A 20517-nucleotide genomic window follows, 5' to 3' on the forward strand; every position below is an offset into this window, starting at 1 on the left:
TGTTGTCCGTGAAGATCCGCACCACCTTGCCCATGAGCGACGGGAGGAACGATTTGAGAGCCCAGAACACGGCTGGGAGTTCCAGGATGTTGATGTGCAGGAGCTTCTCCTCCGGGAGCCAGAGGCCTCTTGCGTGGAGATCTCTGGTGTGGGCACCCCAAACTTCCAGGGAAGCGTCCGTCGTCACCGTCTCCTGGTACGCCGGCGTCTGAAAGTCCTTGCCCGCCGTGAGGTGCGCTCGAACGCCCCACCACTGAATCGCCCGCCGGAACACCTCGTTTGAGGGGGGCCCTGTCTTCGAAGGTGCCCGTCGCCTGCATCCAATGGGCGTCGAGAAATTCTTGAAGAGGGCGCATCCGTAGTCTGCATAGGCGCAACAGGTAGAGGCAAGAGGACATCATCCCCAGGAGGGACTTAATGGACCTCACCCTGGCCACGTCCGTGGCTAGCAGGCGCTACACTTTGCCCAGAATGGTCTTCGTCCGTTCTTCCGACGGTGCCGCCAGGCGCCTCACTGTATCGAGCTTCGCTCCCAGAAACAGGGCCACCTGCGACGGCACCAGGTGGGACTTTGGGTAATTTATGGCGAATCCCAGGTCTGTGAGTAGCTGGACGGTCCTCGCAGTGTGTTCGACGGCGAGTTCCCTCGTCCTTGAGCGGATGAGCCAGTCGTCCAGGTAGGGGTAGACTTGAATCCCCTGCGGGCGCAGCCGCGCCACCACAGGTGCTAGGCACTTGCTAAAGACCCTGGGGACCGACTTCAATCCGAACGGCAGTGCTCTGAATTGGTAGTGGCGTCCCTGGACGACGAACCTGAGGAACTTTCGGTGACTTCTGAGGATGGGAACGTGGAAGTATGCATCCTCCAGGTCCAGCGATGATAGGAAGTCGCCTTCCTCCAGCTGTCCCAGCACGTGCTCGAGGGGGACCATCCTGAACTTTTGTGACCTGATGTATTTGTTCAAACGACGAAGGTCCAGGATGGGTCACCAGCCGCCCGTCTTCTTCCTGACGAGGAATCACCTTGAGTACACCCCGGAGCCTCTTCGGGACGGGCTCGATGGCGCCTTTCCTGAGCATCGCCCGTACTTCCAACAGCAGTTGCGGGACGTGATTTTCCTTCCTGGCCACAGGTGGAATGTGAGGGCACTTCTTCAGGAATTCGATAGAGTGTCCTCTTGCCAGGGTATCCAGCACCCAAAGATTGGTGGAGATGGACTTCCACACGCCAACGAACTTAGTCAGCCGGCCTCCCACCGGGGTGCTTCGGTGGGGGCCCGAGGCCACTGCCGGTTCAGTCCTGCTTGGAGGTGGTGGCCTTGCCGCCCTGGCCACCTTGCCGACGGCGGCGAGGCGCTTCCTGCTTGCCGCGACCCCTGTAGGCCTCCTGAGACGAGGAGCGTGCCGCCTGGCGGTAGGACGACGAGCCACCGCTGGATCCCTTGGAGGCCCCCTGTCTGCCTCCGGAGCTCCGAAAGGGCCGTCGTTGCTGAAGGGCTCCTGGGGCGCGGGCCGTCTCCGTCTTTATGGCTTGGAGGGATTCGTCCACCGCCTTCCCGAACAAGTTGCTGCCGTCGAACGGCATGTCCAACACCCTGATCTGGACGTCCTGATGGAAGTCGGTCGCCCGGAGCCAACCCCGTCGTAGGCAAACTCCGTTGCCCAGCTGGCAGAACCCGGTATCAGCAATATCGGTTGCCACCGTTATGGCGTGGTCCGACGCCACCTCGCCTTCTTGAAGTATTTCCAGGGCCTCGGACCTCTTGTCGTCCGGTAGGAAGTCCAATATGGGGGCCAGCTTAAACCAGAGCTCCCTGTCGTAACGGGTCACGATCGCCAGGGCGTTGGCCGCTTTGATCGTCGTCGTCGCCGCCGACGAAATGACCCGTTGCCCCATGGCGTCCAACTTCTTTCCCTCGCCGTCCGGAGGGGAATTCGACGTTGAGGCTCCTGACCCCGCCGCTTTCTTCTTCGCCGCCGCAGAGACGACCGAGTCTGGCGTTGGCTGGGCCCTGAGGCACAGGGGAGCGGTCTCGGGGACCCGGTACTTCTTCTCGTACCGGTCCCGTTTGGCTGGTGCCGTGGAGGGGTTCTTGAGCACCGACAGGCCCTCGTCCCAGATGTCATCGATTAGAGGCACCGCAATGACAGTCTTCCTCTTGGCCTCCCGGCGCTGATAGAGGAAACCTTCCTTTTTCTGCTCCTCCGGGCAGAGCTGGAACAATTCAGACGCCCTGGCGATCATGGCGTGGAATGAGCCAATCTCGTCGGGCGGAGATGCCCGTGCGACAGGAGATGGCAGACCCGTTCCTTCGTCATCGCCGTCGCCCTCAGAACCCATCGTCGAGCCCACCGCACCGTCGTCTCCCGACTCGTGGGAGGTTGAGGAGGGAACTGCAGGCCTTACGGGGGCGAGCGGAGGAGTGGGTCCTCCGGCCTGGGCCGTGGTAATCTCGTCCTTATCTCAGAGCCTAAGGACTGGATCGCAAACAAAATGGCCGCCGAGCTATCCTGAGGCCTAGGTTCCGGCTGCGCTGGAAGGGAAGGCTGCTCTTCCTCGCCATCGTCGTCTTCCTCGGTTATCTCCCGAGGATCTTCCTTGCGGGACCGAACCTTCTCGAATTGTACTTCGAGATTCCTCGCGACCTCGGTCAGTTCCCCCTCCGAGGCTGACTCCGAGCTCGAGGAGGCTACCGTGCCCCCTCCTTGTTCCATCATGGGGGCCATGACGATGGGCTGAAAAGAGGATTCCCTCTTTGGGGGCAGGGAAACTCTAGTCCCGGAGGCAGTCTCCGCTGGCGGGGTCTCTGCCGGCTTGGCCAGAGTCGCCGCGATTGCCTCGATAGAGGCCTTTGCCTGCTGGGTAGGGGCCTTCACCACCTTAGGTGCGTCCTGGGCCTTCTCCTTAGGGGGAGGGGCGACGCCTCGCTCCCTCTCCCGAGATCAGACGGGGCTTCTCCCGAAGCTTACCCGGGGTCTCGGACTTCCTCTTCCCCGAACCGGAGCGCTGGCTCGTGGTTGACGGTGCCAGGGAAGGTGCGCCCTGCCTGGCGACTGAAGAGCCCAACCTTTCGGCGGTCCCGGAGCCAGCGGACTCACGGCGCTTGGCCTGGTGTTGGGCCCCCGTCGCCGGGGCGCCCGCACAGGACTTAGAAGCCCGCTCGGACCCTTTCTTCTTCTCACCCGTTGAGCCCTTCTCCAACCAGCTGGCAAGACGAGATAGACGGTCCCTCATGGTCCGCTCCGACAAGTTCTTGCAGAACTGGCAGTCCTTCCCTACATGAGTCTTGTCCCCATGAAGACAGTAGAGGCATCGCAAATGTTCGTCCTCCTTAAACACATTCAGCAGCCTGCATCCAGGGCAGCTGCGAAACAGCTTGGGTCCGGGTGACGAACTCGCGTCCTGGGCCATCTCGAAGTAGGCCGCAAATCTTCTGGAATCCTCCAAGAGGTTGATTCGACGAAATCTTCACCCTTGAGGGGCGCAGGAAAATCCCGCAACGGGTACCCGTTAACAGGAGTAGAAACGGTGGAGCTTGAGGCTCGATTAACCGAAAAAATGTGAAAATTCACCTGAAAAAGCGCGAAACACGCAGTAAAAGCTCGAGAGCTAAGCACGAGGACTCCCAACACTTGAACGTGCAGTAAAAATCTGACGATGGCTGCCAGAGGCGGGGCTTAGGGAGATGGCAGTCATTGGCTGTGGTCAGTATGACGCAGAGATCAGTGATTGGTTACTACTACGAAAGACAGATCAGAAACGAAACTGATACTGATTTTTTCTTTACCGAGGATTCCCAGCCTGACGGGGAATATTCATGAGCATGTGAATCCATGCCAGACCCCATGCTGGAGAATATTTACCTACACAGACCTGAAACTTACATTTACATGTTCACAGCACACCATGACTGCATAGGGGGCACAAATAAAGGTGAAAATCTGATTCCTTACAATACAGGATGCCTTAACATGACATATTAAGAGATTTACAGTAACAGTTAGTGGTGACTTTGCTTATGATTAAAACGGATTGAAAAAGACAATGTGCATATGGATAGCTTTCTGAATAATTAACTTGTTTAAATGCCTTTTCTATGTGTCCTTTCTCTATTTGTTACATGTTTGTCTTGTGGGTACACTGCTTATTGTGATTACGCTTTAAATACATACGCATGTGTCCCAGGCCACGGGATTTAAAGCACATAAGCAAAATGAAGGACTTAGCCTACACCCTGGCCAAGCGAGGATCGCAATGCGTTGGAAGGCGGCCCACAGACCCAAGGTGGAGTATGGTGGACGGACCTCCTCAGATGGGCGGAGGCGGAATCCGTAATTTGGTTTGAAGAGGTTACTAGGGGGGGGGGGGAGGAGGAAGTAGGGCCCTTGTTGGCCTGGCGGCAATTGGTGACCTCTATGGCAAACCCTCACCAAGACAATAGCGAACCGGAGGACTCTGATGAGTGCACAAGCACTGCGATACCTGATAATGCTCCCATAGATGACATGAGTGAGCCGGCTCTAGTTTAAAAAAAAAAAAAAAATACATACGCATGTGGTCGCTATGAATAACATTTTGTTGAAATATGTATACATTCTTGTTTTGGTCACTGATGCATAATGATGTGTTGATGACTAATTTAATCAGACAAGGCTATGACGAAGGACACAGTCCAAAATGCATTGGTCAGATAGTCGCATTTCTTAAACAAATATTTTGATTTTTTTTCTTTATACATTAAAACATTTTCTGAATCGATGAAAAAGAAAAATATCGTCGTTTTTTTACTAACTAACACAATCATTGAAAGAACATAATTAACCCTGAGTGGGTAAGAGGGGGGGTCCCTGCTACTGTTGCTAACCAAGTATACAACCAAAAGAGTGCAAGGGGAGAGAGCAAGCAGAACTCCAGCCCCGGGCACCTTCCGTTCTATTTCAAGAAAAAGATTTAACACAATATAAGCATCATGCAGGCCTTATTGGTAGAAGAAACCAAACTCCTCTGCAGGACCTTCGAAGAGCAGTCTCCACAGCACCACTTCAAAAGGTTTGAGATTTTGTGTGACCATGCCATAACATACAATTGTATAAAAACTGTAATGAGTACGAAGGCAAAGACCAGTCTCTTGTGGGGATGCAAGGTTGGGCTGACAGGTGCAGCAGTGGCCAGCGGCTGCCTCGGGAGAGGAGGAGGGGCAGGGGGGATGGTTGGGGCTTTGCACGTGTCGCTGGGAAAATTCCCCTTTAAGTGAAGGGTGGAGGATAACCGACGAAAACTCACAGCACCATTCCCCGCCGTGACACACAAACTTCCACACCGCTTTGTCACTCACCTGTTACATATCGGAAGCTCCTTGAACCTTAGTTTGCTCACATCCAATAGTTTACATGAAAGACTGTTAACCCACATATGCAACTAGTCTAAAGTTTATCACCCTCATCACCGAGGGATACTGACCTCCTCATTGGCCCAGCTGTAGAATGCTGTATTCTGCAACCCACGACACATGGTAGCTCGACAGCATACGCGGAGCAAATGCAGTCAGCCCACTGTGCCCTGTTACTAGCTACTGCATTTTCAGCCTATTGTGTCTAGACCATTGATTGTTGCGCTCAGCCCACTGTGCCGTTTCTAGCTACTGCATTTTCAGACTATTGAATCTAGACCTGCCCTGTACGGTTCCATGTTCTACGACGCACCTAAGCTCTCAGACCACCCGCTCCAGGCTCACACCACCAGTAGCATATCCAGCTGCTTAGACACCTACCATGGCCACTTTAAGAAGAGCGACAATCACCATGGCCACCCTCTTTCCACTACTTCACAACATATCACCTCTGAACTGTCTGTCTTCCACAGGACTTAACACTTCACCCAATACACATACTATTGGTACCTCCCACCTAGAACCACGTCTGTCACCTATAGAATGGATCACCAGATTTGCCAACCCCCCCGCACACCTCTTGTCCCTTGTCCTACGCCTTTAAGAAACACAAGAATAGGCTCTCGTTTTAATTAACTCAACGACTAATAATTTTGTCTCTTGTCCAACTCGCTTGAGAAACGCCAGACTAAGCTCTCGCACCAGCCCTAAGCTTAAGCACCACAGGATGTCCACCCAACAGACCAGAAACAACAAACTGTTGTTGACACCCACAAACTTCTTCAGTAGTCACAATCTCTTCATACCTGTAGATATCCCGCTAGATGACCTCACAACACCAACCACTATGTCAGTCAAGGGCACCCTCATTAATGCTCGCTCACTGGTAGCCCACTCACATGACATTGCAGACCTGATCATCGCTAATCACTTAGACTTTCTCACGGTAACAGAAACATGGCTCCACTCTGCAGCCGGCCCTGCACTCTCAATCGCCATCTCGGAGAACTACAATATCATCAGAGCTGATAAAAAATCTGGGACTGGAGGTGGGGTGGCCATTATTGCCAAAACTAATCTGAACATTAGCGAAGTCACCAACATTGGTCTACCATCTGCTGAACTTCCATCTAACAAAATACCACTTTCTAACACCCGAACTATTCTTCTACACCTCATTTATAGACCTCCTGGCGCCATCTCCTCCTGTGAGGAGGACATTGCCCACTTACTGACCTCTAATACTAAACCTGGCTCACAAATTATTCTTATGGGTAATTTTAACCTTGGCCTTAATGACCCTAAAAATGCTACGCCATCTTACTCAATGACAATATCACTCACTTAGGTCTTACACAACATCTCACCAAACCAACACACTCAAAAGGGAGATCCCTTGATTGGTTGATTGATGCCAATTGTGACCTATCATTGATTGACAACACCCCTTGTGCATGGACGGACCAGCATCTCATCACCTTCTCCATACCCAAAGACCTGCATAAATGCGTACCTATTTTAATGACGCCACAAACTGCGACTAGAAATAGATGCAATATCCCTTTAGAGAACTTAAGACTGCTCCTAAACCCAATTACCAATGCTAACCATCCCATCCCTAACTCTAATCCAACTGCCCTCGCAAAACTTTACGACACTCTGGAACAAGCACATAATCAAATCGCTCAGCTCAAATTAAGAAAGCTAAACCAGTTGCCCACATGAATAAATGGTTCTCTGCAGAACTAAAAGCTCTTCGCAACATTAAAAGAGCATCGGAAACTAACTGGAGAAAAGCCCAGTCTCTCGCATCCCAAGATAAGTTCTCAATGGCAGCATCCACCTACATAACTGCTATCATGAACGCCAAAAAAAAAGATCTTCAACTTGAGAATACACAATGCCAAATCGGGCACAAAAGTGTTATTATCCATCCTAAGAGAACTGGAATCACCAGTGCCTCCCACAGATGATTTTATCAAGGACAAAGCTTGGTGTAATAATATCCAACAAGCACTCTCGAATAAAATAGCTCTCTTACAAGCTAAGATAGAATCAAAAAAAGCTAGGCTTGCCTCCAAAGACCATTCAAACATTAAAAAGAGCTCCTCCAGTCCCGATTGCCCGCCCTTCTACTTCACCCCGATAACCGAGGATGAAGTTTTTACTGCCAAGGCGACGCATGCCCTGCCTCAGTCAATAAGGACAGAGCTAAAGACCTAGCCCCCTTCATCAACGCTCTGATCAACTCCGAATTTAAAAATGAATCTGTACCCAACAACCTTAAAGAGGCGTGGGTCCTACCTCTCCTCAAAAAGCTCAACTTATACCCCAACATTCCTACTAATTATAGGCCCATCATGACCATCCCCCTTCTCCTTAAAATACTAGAGTGGCATACCTACAAATACAACAATATTTGAAAGACAATCTAGGCCTGCGACAATCCGGCTTTAGACCCAGGCACAGGACAGACCCTGGATCTAAAAATCCAAATGGATGAAGCCAAAGACAAGGGCAACTTGGCCATCTTGCTCCTGTTGGATCTCTCCGCAGCTTTTGACTTTGTTGACCACCAAATTCTCACCCAACACCTTTCCTCGGCTGCTGCATTCTCACAGAATGCCACCAATTGGATTTGGTCCTTCCTGCCTGATAGGGCGACTAGGGTCTTTGCACCTTCGGCTGCAGCTGACCCAGTCCCAATCCAATGTGGAGTACCCCAAGGTTCCTGTATTTCCCATACGTTTTACAACATCTTTACCAAGCTCCTCTTTGACCGGCTCAACGAATTGGGTGTCACTTACACCAATTACGTGGACCACACCCAAGTCCTCATCACACTCACTGGAAGTTATGAGACAGATGCTGCAAAACTTAATGAAATCTACCTTGAAATTCAAGCATGGATGGCCTCCAATAGCCTCTCCTTGAAGGATATGACGGAACTGCTCATAGTAGGATCCCAGGCCCGCCTTAACAAATTGGACTCTAGGTAACAATCATTTACCATTAATGGCAATATCATAAAAGTCTCAAAAGATTTCAAAACATTGGGCGTGTATCTCGACTCCACATTATCGCTCAAAAAACAAATAGATGTCACTATCTCATCCACGGCCTACACTAATAAACTCATTAATGCTTGTAAGCCATTTTTCTCAACCACCAGCTGCCTCACACTATCGAGAGCTTTGATACTGTCAAGACTAGACTACTGTAATACTAGACTACTGTAATACACTCTGCCTGGGCTCCACTAATCTCAATTTGAACAGACTTCAGGTCTTACAGAATAATGCCCTTAGATGTGCCCTTAACCTTCCTAGTAAGGAAGTCCACTGGCTCCCCATCTGGGATAGAATCAAACTAAGATCGCTTGTCATTACTCACAAATGCCTCTCACTGACTGCCCCACGTTACTTATCTGACAAATTCTCCAGACAGTTCTTCCAGACCTACTAGAACCCCTTACTTGCACAAACTGAACATTCCCAAATTCAATCTGAAAACAGCAGGTGGATCTAGTTTCCCTGTGCCAGCAGCAAAATGCTGGAACGCACTCCCTATGATAATCAGAGCCGAACAATCATTCTCGGCATTCAGAGCTAAGGTGAAAACGTGGCTCTCATAGCAGTAAGAATACAATTCCTAAATACCTGTAATATTCTTTGTACTGCAATCTGCAACCATGTCACGGACCACATTGTAACCCGGTCCTCTTGCCACCTACTGTATTATCCTTTGATGTATTTCACATGTGCAAACTTTCTGTAACCTTTGATGCTCCTCAAGTCTAATGCCCCAGTTACCCTAGTGTTTGGCTGCGCTATATAAAATAAACTAAGGTGAGCATCATGTCCACCTCTCCTGGGATACCCTCACTGCCACACTCGCCACTCTGCCCGTGCCATCTACCACCCGTCCAAATCACTTTTTGGTTTGGTTTGCTGCTGGCCCTGTGACCATTAGTTAGCCTTCTTTGCATTCCTTTTTGGCCTCCTTTGATCAGGGGTCTGGCGCTCGACTTTTCGCTCTAGTGCATCCGGCCAGGGGATGCAAGTTGAGGTAAGGTGTTGGGGGTTCTGTGGATATCTAGCTGAGGGTGAGACGGCTCGGGGGGGAGTTGGGGTGTTCGGCGAATGCTGCATTACCGAGTAAGGGGGGTAAAGGGGATTATGTTGTTCCGGTCAACCTGGTGTTTATTTTTCTATTAAGGAGAGCACTGGGTGATTTCTGTGAGTTGTGCCTTTCCAATGGGGTTGGGAGGAGCTGCATAGTTTCACTACTTGAGGGACATAAGTTACTTTTTACACTAAAAACTCCATGACCAAATAAAAATATGTACATAAACACTTAGAAACAAGAATAAAGATCAAACAATAATCCAAGCAATATAATACATTTCCTTTATGATTCATTTCCATTGGCCCACTCACAATACTTAGGAATCACTATGGATGACAGAAGCCAACCACAGGAACTTCCACCCACACACACCCAACAACACCAATTTACAGGTCCAAAGACAGCCTCCCCAATACTCTTTGCCATCCATGATAGGCAGCTGAAGCTAACAGCAGAGTTTTGGCAGCGAATATTGCGCCCCAGAATTGATCAGAGGTGTAAGGGCGATCTGTGGTGCAAGCCCCGTCATACACCAGACCCAGCGCCGCATGCGGAGCCAAAACGTGAAGGGAAGTTTCCACCTCCGTAGTGCACAATCTGCATAGTCTTTCTGCTCGGGGTATACCCAGCCATGCCCCCGTGTGGTCTAGGATGGGGAGGGTTTGTAAACAGAGCGCCAAGATGAATCTCACCATCCTAGGAAGGCGCAACTTTGTTAAGATTTAGGCTGGGCCAGTGTAAATGCCTCAAACCTCCGTATGCCGGCAGATGGTCTATGGCAAAACTAAATAAAAGCTGCACAGATAGAAGAATGATGATGGTCACAGAAGGGTTCAGAAGAAAGAAATGCAAAATGACAAAAATGACCAAACCTACTGAGCAGGGGATTTTTAAAAGTGAAAAAGCAGAATTAAAAATCTTAATTCTGTTTCAGAAATGAAGAACCGCCCCAAACTCTCAATCCTCCCCCGCACACTACTTCCATCATCTCAATGCAGACCCAACAACGCAACTCTGTAGCACACTATACACTTCGGACAGGATAACAGGCAGGGTTATACAAACCATGTTGACCATTCAGTTCTACCACTTATAAACAGTTAAATTACCAGCCTTCCAGTTTTGTGCAAATGTAGAATGCCTAAATAGGCAGGCAGCACATTTCTAGCTGTCCAAGGGCATGCAGGGCTTTCTACTTCAGAATCACAGGGGGATTCACAGAGCTCGTGCCTTCCATTCATTTGACAATGTGAGAAGCCCCTGGAACTTGTTGATGAAGAGTTATAAACGAGAGGTATAGGCATGGACAACGGAGAGGTTGAATCGTCATCTTCCAGCTTCTAACAAAGGGGAAAAAAAAAACATACAATAAATATATTTTAATATAGAAAACAGCTGTTGCCTTTGAAAGAATGTTTAATTTTATTAATAATGAAACGTGCAGGTAATATTTAATCAATTCACCATAAAAATGACTTATTCAAAATGGAGCCTAAAACACGCCAATTGTCCCAGAATTTCAAATTACTACTCTACTGGGATACATAGGAAATCAAAGCAGGTAGTGGTCCTAGCACGGATCTAACCCTTATCTCAGTATTTAACATCAACAGCATGAGCTCACAGAGACTATGGTGAATTGCACAGTAGGACATGTTTCACCCCAAAAACATTGCTTTAAGTATGCTTTAAAAGATTTAAAAAAAATAATAAAATGGATCCTCATTTTTTAATGGAATGTCAACCTTGTTAGTAATTCGATTAACAATCCCTTGAGTATATCCAATAATGCATTCAATCAAATTATGCTATAGCATGATTTGTGTCACACAACGCTGCCATGTGGATTGACTCCAGGCACTCTGGCGGATCTGGAAGAGAATTGGTATTTGGTTAGTTGGAAGGAGAGGGAAAGGCAAGATTGCAGTGTTATGTGTTGAGGTTGCAGATCAAAGTATCCTGAGCTCTGCATGCTTGCCTTTGTGTCCAGAGGGGTGGCCTCGAACATATACATATACTTTGGGGGCGTCTTAGCCAGGGGCTTATTACATCAGTTAATACTATGTTGTTCTAAGTTTTGGAGAGGGTCTCTTGACAGCCATATGCGAGTGGCAGGTTTGTGTGTGGTGAGTAGAGTGAAGAGATTTTGAGGGTCAAGTGTATTCTATTGCCCATCCTTTTCTCGGAAATACATAACATTCTTCATATTTCTTTTCCTGCTTGATAAAAAGATGGGTGGAACAAGTAGCACAGATTACCTAACTTTGAGCAGAATATACATTTTGGTACGGTTTCCAAGCTGGATGCAAAAAAAGGATATTCTTGTTGGGATCTAGGGATGGTCTTTCGTTCATAACGCCACTTTGGTATCAGGAAAAGGTCATCCAGTGCAATGCATGCTTTGCCACCTTTGAAGAACAGTTATGCAAATGAGTCCTGGGCACATACATCTCCCCTACCCCCCCACCTCCAAAAGGGACAAGTGCCTCCTTAAAAGGTGACAGAGGATACGAGTGTCATCAGCCAATTTGTTTGCAACTTTTCTTTTTATTTTAAATGCATGTTTTTCAGATTACATTTTTTTATTCTTTGTAAAGACAGAGGCGAGCATTATCGTCTTTCTTTATCAGAAGCTCAAGCAGCAAGATTTAAGCCAAGCATAACACCTGAAAATAAACTCTAAATTGTTGAAATCTTAACAGGAACTCAACTTGCATCAACAAAAAGCAAACATTCCAATAATACATATATTTCACAAACGTCTCTGCCAGTCCTTAACTGGATCACCGAACCTGTGACCTCAAGACCTCAATCCCCCAATCCTGAACCAGCTAGCCTCTCAAGAACCTGTTGCTCTCTGGCTTCCTCTTTCTTTGCTACTCGAGCAGCAGATAAGTATCCTCTCATGGATTCAATATTATTTTTGGATAAAAGTTTTCGCTTACATTAGGGATATTAAGCCCCCGACTGCAACGTGGCGCATCATAACAGACTACCCAGTGAGTAGCCCATCACATGACCAGACGTTTGTTCCGCAGCCCCCTTTCTTCAGGGAGCCACCACGGAGTGCAAGCGCTACATAAGTGGAGGCGATAGGGGCCTCAACGTAGCTGCAGGCTACACTGAGATCTCAGGCTCCGGTCGCACAGGGGGGCAGACCGGCAGCAGGAGCCACAGCAATGGGCCACAGCGTCACACTAGAGGGCACGCTCAAGGTGCAGTACCTCTCCAGAGCTTGCGTTTCTGGCTAAGTGTCCCCTCCTCTGGTGACATCTTTTTCATCCTACTAGGAAGTGCTGGAGAACCACACTGATGCGTGTGAGGCAGGGTAGACCTAGACACCGGCACAGCCACGCGAGACCGAAGAGTAAAACAAAACAAAAAAAGTGATCATTGTCGGGCCACATAGATCCACAGAGAGACATACAAAATTATATGCAAAGAGCCAAGAATGAGATACGAACACAGAGCTCATAGGTTTGGTTATAAACCTTTATTCAAAATAAAAGGGCTGGAAAATGCCTAGCTTTCCCTACCCTAAAAGGTATTTCCCTACTTCAACCAAAAATGAAGGGTCTGGCCTGTGTCAAGATGTCCAAAGCAAAATGTCCTGCGTCTCAAATACTATCTTAGCCCTCACACTTTATAAGTAACTAATGTGATAAGGATAATGTCCTTGGGTTGGACAGTGCACAAATGTTCAAGATCCTATGAAAATGTAACTGAAACATAAACGTTCACAGTTCTAGGGAATGGCTCCCTTCCTCAGGTTTCTCTTCAACACAATGAATGAATTACACAAGCAAGGTTCTTTATAGCCCAAGAGGATAATTCCCTCCTCTTGGTGTCACAGTTCACTCCCGGGAGTTGTCTCCCTCCCCATGATATGAGTCTTCCCTGTTGTGGGGCAGGCGGGGGTAGTTCTCTGATCAACAAAACAACTTAAAACTTCACTCTGCCTGATGTACTCCCTTGCCACGACTTTCTCACGTGGCTTCTTTACACACTTGACTTTGAATCATAAGAGAAAGCCCTGTGAGGAGAGTACACCAGGCACTTTACACACTTTTTTTTAATCAAACACTTTGAGTTTTATATGAACACACAATACATTTACTTGCTAAAGAAAAGAAAGGTGGGCCACAGCCACTCGGTCCATCAAGCATTAAAATGACGACAGACAGAACTACTAGCAACACAGATTTATGCACCTGACATGCAAGCTTGAGTATCAGTTTCTTTTGGGAGTGTAGTTTTACAGGGGGGGCCTTTAATCGGTCAGTGGGCGCCTTCCCATTTTCGCCGTATTTTGTGTGCCTTCTCAGGGCACCCTCTTGCCGTGCATACTCTGTGTTCCATTACAGCACATATATCTACATCCGTGGCCCATTCTTCATAGCTCGGTGTTGTCTCCGACCCGCATAGCTGTGCAACGTTCCTCCAGATTATTGCTGTGGCAGTCGACAAGAATAACTTCTCGTATCTTGATAGGTCGCTTTCGATATCTGCCCCCAGTAGCAGGTGTTTCGGATCTCTTGATACAGGCTTGCCCAAGACTTTTGATAATTCATTGCAACACCTCTGCCAGTACTGTTGTATGTTGCCACACTCCCATATTATATGGAAGAAAGTACATTCTTCATGTTTGCATCACAAGCATCGCGGGTCTGAAGTTCTACCCCATCTAAAGAGTGCCACACTCGGATAGCAAGTGCAGTGTAGGATCTTGAGCTGGACTAGCCTTAGCCTGGCTGGACGAGATGGTTACCTCCCGGGGGTACATCAGCTTGGTTACCCATTCCTCTGGCAGTAGTGTTCCCACGTCCAGCTCCGATTTTGCCTTTAGGCTGGCTAATTCCAGTGTGGCAAAGGATGTGATCGCATTATACATGGTTGAGGTGACTGTTTGATTTGTTGCAGGACTATATTGCGTTCCACTGGGGTACATTCGGGCATATCACATATACTCTGCGGGTGGTGTCCTAGTGCGTGTTTCATTTCTGTATAGTGATATCGTTCTGTGGGTGGTAGGGAGAAGGTAGGTTGCAGAGTTTCAAACGGGACTATCTTGCCCTCTTGCACCACATCTCCCATCTTTGTTATACCTTGCGATTTCCAGGCAGGCCATCTGGGAAGCTTACCTATCTCCGGAAGGAGTCTATTTTTCCACAGCGGTTGTACAGGAGTCAGTTTGTTATCCCATCCCATGAATGTATGTTTTTCTATCCAGGTTCGTGTTATCTGTGATGACATGGAGGGGGGGCGCTGCTCTGCTCAGACCACGGTAGAGGAGCTCCAGGGATGATGTTGTGCCATCAGTGGTTATTCCTCTGATGTGTGGTAGGGTCATATTCCCGTGTAACATCTCACTTACTACTGCCATCTGGCTGGCCCAGTAATATGTTTGTATTCCGGGTAGTCCTATTCCCCCCCTCCCAGATGGACCTCTGAAGTGTGGAAAGCGCTATACATGCATGCCCTCCGCCCCACCATAGTTTCCGGAGAACCCGGTCCATTTTCAGAAATTCATTCTCTGGGATGTGTAGTGGGGCGTTTTGTAGAATGTATAAGAACCGAGGGAGGGCAATCATTTTAAAAAGGGCTGCTCTACCCAGTAGCGTTAATGGCAGGGAGAGCCAGTGGCGGGTGTCTTCCGTGGGTCTTGTTACTAGTGGGTGTAGATTCTTGGGTATGCAGTCTAAGATTTTTCGTGATTTGTACCCCTAAGTATTTAAATTGTTCGGTTGCCTATCATATCGGAAACAGTGTAGACTTAGACCAGTTGACGCGCAAGCCCACTGAGGCCCTGTATCTCTCTAGCATGGGTGTGACTATATGGCAGGAGTTAATTGGGTCTTAAGTAAATCAGCAGATCATCTGCTTATAGTGAGACTGTCTTCCCATGTGTCTGACCATCGGAAACCTTCCCATAGTGTTTTATCTCTCAGAAGAATAGCGAGGGGTTCTATGGCTATTGCAAAGATCACAGCTGATACGGGGCATCTCTGCCTCGTGCCTCTTCCCAAGATGAAAGGATCCGATTGCCAGCCATTAACTTTGGTCCTAGCGCTTGGGCTGTTATATAGGAGTTTCACCCAGCTCATAAATTGTTGTCCAAATCCCATGCGGCTCATTTCCCAGACGGCTTTCCAGTACACTGAGTCGAAGGCTTTCTCAAAGTCGATTGCAAGTAGTGCCATCGGACTCTGGAGGCTGCCAGCTCTTTCCAAAGCTGAATGCAGTCTATAGGAGGTTCATGCGGTTGATCTCTGGGGCATAAACCTGCACTGGTCTGGGTGTATCAGTGAAGGGATGACTTGTTGTAGTCGGTCCGCTAATACCTTGGCCAAGATCTTTGTTTCAATATTTATGAGGGAAATAGGTCTGTACGAGCTGCAGAGCTCAGGGAGTTTGTCTGCCTTGGGAAGTACTATTATTGCAGCCTCCCTTAAATCCAGGGATAGGGAGCCTTGTTCTCGTACATTCTGGTACAAGCGTAGCAGGTGTAGTGCGATTACGTTTGCTCCTGCTTTCTGCCATAGCTCTACTGGGAAGCCGTTCAGGCCTGGAGCTTTCCCGGATTGGAGTCCGGCCATGGCTGCCAGCACCTCTTCCGTGATTTCCTTCTCCAGTAGGTTCAATTGCAATGTGTTAAGGGCAGGGAGGGTGATTTCCGCCATGATCGAGCCATCAATGGGGGCAGTAGGTGCCCTGTACAAATCAGCACAATAGGCTGCAAATCCCCCCGCTATATCTTGGTCTGTTACCAGTCGGAATGAGTCTCCTGTGTTTAGCTGCCGAACTTGGCTGTGTCCCTCCTCCCTGCGTTCTAACCAGGCCAACATCTTACTGGCTTTATCCCCTGTCTCGTACACCCCTGCTCGCATCGCCCTGTGTGCTTGCCTCGCATTGTCTAACGCTACATTCTGCAGGTGTTTATGTGCTAATGACAATGTCCGGTGTGTCTCTGATATGTCTTGAGCTAAGTGGGTTTCTTCCGCGCGCTTTACTTGTTGTTCCACTTAGTGCGTCTTGGAGAGGTATTCCTTTTTGTGTGCGGAGGTCCAAGAGATTATTTCACCCTTAAGCACTGCTTTGTACACCTCCCATAGTGTCTCGGGATTGGCAGCAGTCTCTGTGTTTAATTCGAAATAAGATTTAGTTGTGTCTTGAATTGTCTACTAGCTCTTGAAATCCCAAGTAGTAATTGTTTAAGCACAAGCTGGGTGGAAGGGTCGGCCTAGAGGTGTTGAGTTCTAATACCAGAGGAGAGTGGTGAGATACTCCTCTGGGGAGTAGATATGCCTTGTGTGCTTTATGTATGTCTGTAGATGGGAGAACAAAAGTATCTAATCTTGAGAGTGAGGCATGAGCCCCTTAGTGGTAGAAGTATTATTTGCAGTTGGGATGGAGGTCACACTATGCATCTCGCATTCTCAGGGCATTTGCAAGTGTGGCCAGTTTGGTATTCGTTGTGGGTTTCCTATTGCGTATATGTGTACGATCTAGACCCATGTCCATAACCTCATTAAAGTCACCTCCCACTATCATGACATCAGACCTGTCCTCTGATCGGGGGGGGGGGGACATCAGTAAGTAGCAGTGACAGTAGATTGGGTGGTGCGTGGACCGCCATTAGTGCAATAGATTGTTCCCAGAGCGATCCTGTTACATACGTGCACCTGCCTCCTGTGTCCTGGGTGACGGTGTTCAAGCAAAAGGGAAGTTTCTTATGGATTAGTATCAATAAGACAAGTGAGCCCATAGTAAAGCCTGCGTGAATTGCTGGTCTGTAATTCGTGCGTTTGAATAGAGTGCAGTTTGTGCCTGCCAAGTGAGTCCCGGTTAAGAATACTATGTCTGGCGTGTGTATTCAGGAATTGCACGACTACTCGTCTTTTGATCCTACTGCCTAGGCCATTCACATTCCAGTGACAGTGGTTATGTGTGCCGTGGTACCTGATAGGAAGAACTTCTCTGGGCTACGTTTGTATGTTGCTGCCTTCTTGCCATGCTGGGGTGTGCGTTGTGCTTGATGGATCTGCTTAATAACTGAACTAAACCAACCCCTAACCCCCCCACCCTATAATCCTCCCAAATGGAAGCATCAATCGCCCGAACATACAAACTTCTAAGTTGTCTACTGAACAAATCACATGCAGTAGACTTAACGTAGACTAGTCCTGTTCTCTCTAGTGCAATTGGTTTGTGGGTGTTGCTTTACTCAACAGAGTTGCAGGGGGTGGAGTGGGGCCGGGGGGGGGGGACCAGGGGAAGTCTCTCCCCCATAGACTCATTGTGTTAGCATGTTATGCCCACTGTGGAGTGTCCGGACAACAGGAGGGACGCTAGGTCTACCACTTACTGTTGTGTGTGGAGGGTCCTGTAATGGTTTTGTTGAGTATCAGCATCCAATGTCTTCTGGTGGGTCCTGCCTCAGTGACTAGGGTTTCTGTTCCTGTTGCTTCGAGGTGATGACCAATCTCCATCAATGTGCTGCTCAGCCCAGCGCCATGCTTCCTTGGGGTCGTTGAAGTGAACCGTGGTTCCTTTATGGTATATCTTGAGCAGGGCGGGGAAGAGCAGTCCGTACTTGACCCCTAGTGTGTGCAGATGTCTTTTCAGCGGGTCAAACGATTTCCTTGCCTTCTATACCTCTCTCTTATAATCACGGAAGAAAGAAATTTTAGAGCCATTGAAGGTGATCGTGCCCTTGGCGCGTGCCCGTTGTAACATGTCACGGTCCCTGTAATTCAGGAGCTTTGCCATTATGGTGCGCGGTGGAGCGCCGGGCACCAGTCTTCCTGTCGGCATGCGGTGTCCTCTTTCGATGGAGAAAAACTTGGAGAAGGTGTCTGGTTCAAAAACGTCGGTGAGCCATTGTTCAAGAAAAAGTTCTACGCTGGAGCCTTCTGCTTTTTCAGGTATGCCGAGTATGTGTACGTTGTTACGCCTTGATCTCCCTTCCCCTTCTTCAATTCTGTCCTCCAGTGTTGTAAGTTTGGTCGAGATGCCTTGTAGTTGTTGCATGCTGTGCAGCCCGTCCTCGGCATCGGAGATACACTGTTCAGCTGTTCCCGTGCGTGCAGTTAGTTTCTGCAGGTCATGTCTGAGGAGGGAGACGTCCATGCTAATCCCGTCCATCTTTTGCTCCATGGATGAGCGAGTCCGCTATTGCGGCCATGACGTCTTTTAGGGATAACACATGTTCTGGAGGGCAATGTTTGGGGATCTTGAGTTTGCGTGGAGGGCATTGTGTATTGATCAATTCTGTGTTGAGTAGATTGTTTCTTTGGTTTGTCCCCCCCCCCCTAATCCTTGCTGCTTGGTAGTTGCACTTGATCCAATGTAGCACTTGCGTTTCGATCTTCGCCTCATGTATGGTGTTTTCCCTTTGGTCTGCAGAGCCTTGTGGGATGATCTTGCTGTGTTGGGCAGCGAGGGTACTGTACAGTATTGTGTATGGGAGGTGGTCCGTGTGGCAGCAGCCCAACACTCACTGTTTACCCCAGAAACATTTCTTCTGGTCTTTTGCTGCAGTTGCAGTGTTCTGGCAAGATCGGGCTGTGTTTTACCAGCCTGTTCTATATTTATATGTCCTGTTTAACCACTTTCTCCCCTCACAACTAGGTCAGGCGGTAGTTAATGTGGACTGGTGGTCAGCACCAGGTTGTTGCCCAATGGAGTTCACTGGGTACTCTCAGCTGCGCCCAGGGCCATGGCTTTTGTCAGTGCTAATTATGGCCTGTGTCGGGTGTTGAGCCGTGCCCTCAGATCTGTATACTTTACTGGCTTGCTGGTTTGTGGCGCGGTAAACACTTTGTTGGCTGGGTGGCGGGATTCTTTGAGGGTAGAGCTGGCTTCATGTATGCCACTCCACACGCGTGCTTCGCTGGTAGCGCCCTGTGGGTGCATTGGATTTTATCTCCTTCCCTCCCGGTGTCGAGGCTGCCATTTCGGGATGGATGTGACCCACCCCCAGGTTAGGCCGTTGCGTTATGAATCCGCGCTATGCAGGTGAGGGTTTGCGCCAGATGGACCCGGGGGTGCACTCACCGGCAGGTCCGTCTGGGCTTCCTCTGCTTAGATTCCTTTTCCCGCTCTACCTCTGCGGGACCTCCTCCGACTGCACCACGGTCAGGGGGTGCCGACGGGCGCCCAGTCTGTTCCCCTCGGGCTCCGCTGGGGCACTGGCTGGATCTCACACGTCGCTGAGAGGCACACTCCCTGAACCCCACAAGTCGAGGCCCTCTGCCGGGGACGGCGCCGAGCCTGCACCGGGTGTTCCTCAGGATCCTTGGTAAGGCTGCCATTTGCTGTGGTACTGCTGTGAGGGCTGGGGAATATCCCACTGGCGTTCCGGGTGTCAGCTCTCCCCGCCTTAGCTGCTGTTAGGGCTGGAAACGTTCTTCCCGCAGTGTGTCAACTGCCTCCGTGCGCACTGTGTGCGCCACTATGCGTCAGGTAGAGCTCAGGACCATCTTGGGCACACTGGAGTAGATTCCTCGCTGATATTTACTTGCCTCTAGCTTTGCCTGGCGTGTGCGGTTTTTTCTGCTTTTCGGCCCGTTTGTGCCCAAGGGTATCAGCTTTCGTTTAGTGTTCGTAGGGTAGCTGCAGGATTAGGTGAGCAGGAAGTAGACTCAGGATATTGATTGCGGCCACAGGAGCAGAGAGCTCACATCTGACTCATTGTGCTGTTGGCCACGCCCCCTCAGGCACTTTACACACTTGCAAACTTGACTTTGCCTTGCATTCACCTTGTAGATTTCTCGCATTCACTTCTTTATTATTCCAAGTACATCAGGTCTCAAATTCCCTTTAATTCACTTTGCTTGCTTTCATCGGTCCTTGATAACGTTTCTGGAGCACCCTGTTGTGCCAGTTACGCTTCTCATGATTCACCGGCTTTCCATGGCGTTCTCCAGCTCTTTTGCGGTAAACCTGTTGCAACGCTGCAGGGTCCCACTTTCCTTTCACAGGCTCGTTGGCTTCTCTC

At 49.2% G+C, this 20517-nt stretch overlaps 1 protein-coding gene across 1 annotated transcript in view; it reads right to left on the reverse strand.

The window, feature by feature from the left end:
* FIGLA (folliculogenesis specific bHLH transcription factor) overlaps window positions 1–20517 on the reverse strand; it is a 510096-nt gene that overhangs the window by 73358 nt on the left and 416221 nt on the right. The window contains exon 4 of the mRNA XM_069617653.1: window positions 10628–10858. Within this exon, the coding sequence (XP_069473754.1) occupies window positions 10628–10858 (231 nt within the window). The remainder of the gene's footprint in view (window positions 1–10627; window positions 10859–20517) is intronic.

The sequence above is a fragment of the Ambystoma mexicanum genome, chromosome 10 (assembly GCF_040938575.1).
Source record: "Ambystoma mexicanum isolate Mex_15411 chromosome 10, UKY_AmexF1_1, whole genome shotgun sequence".
Taxonomy (NCBI): domain Eukaryota; kingdom Metazoa; phylum Chordata; class Amphibia; order Caudata; family Ambystomatidae; genus Ambystoma; species Ambystoma mexicanum.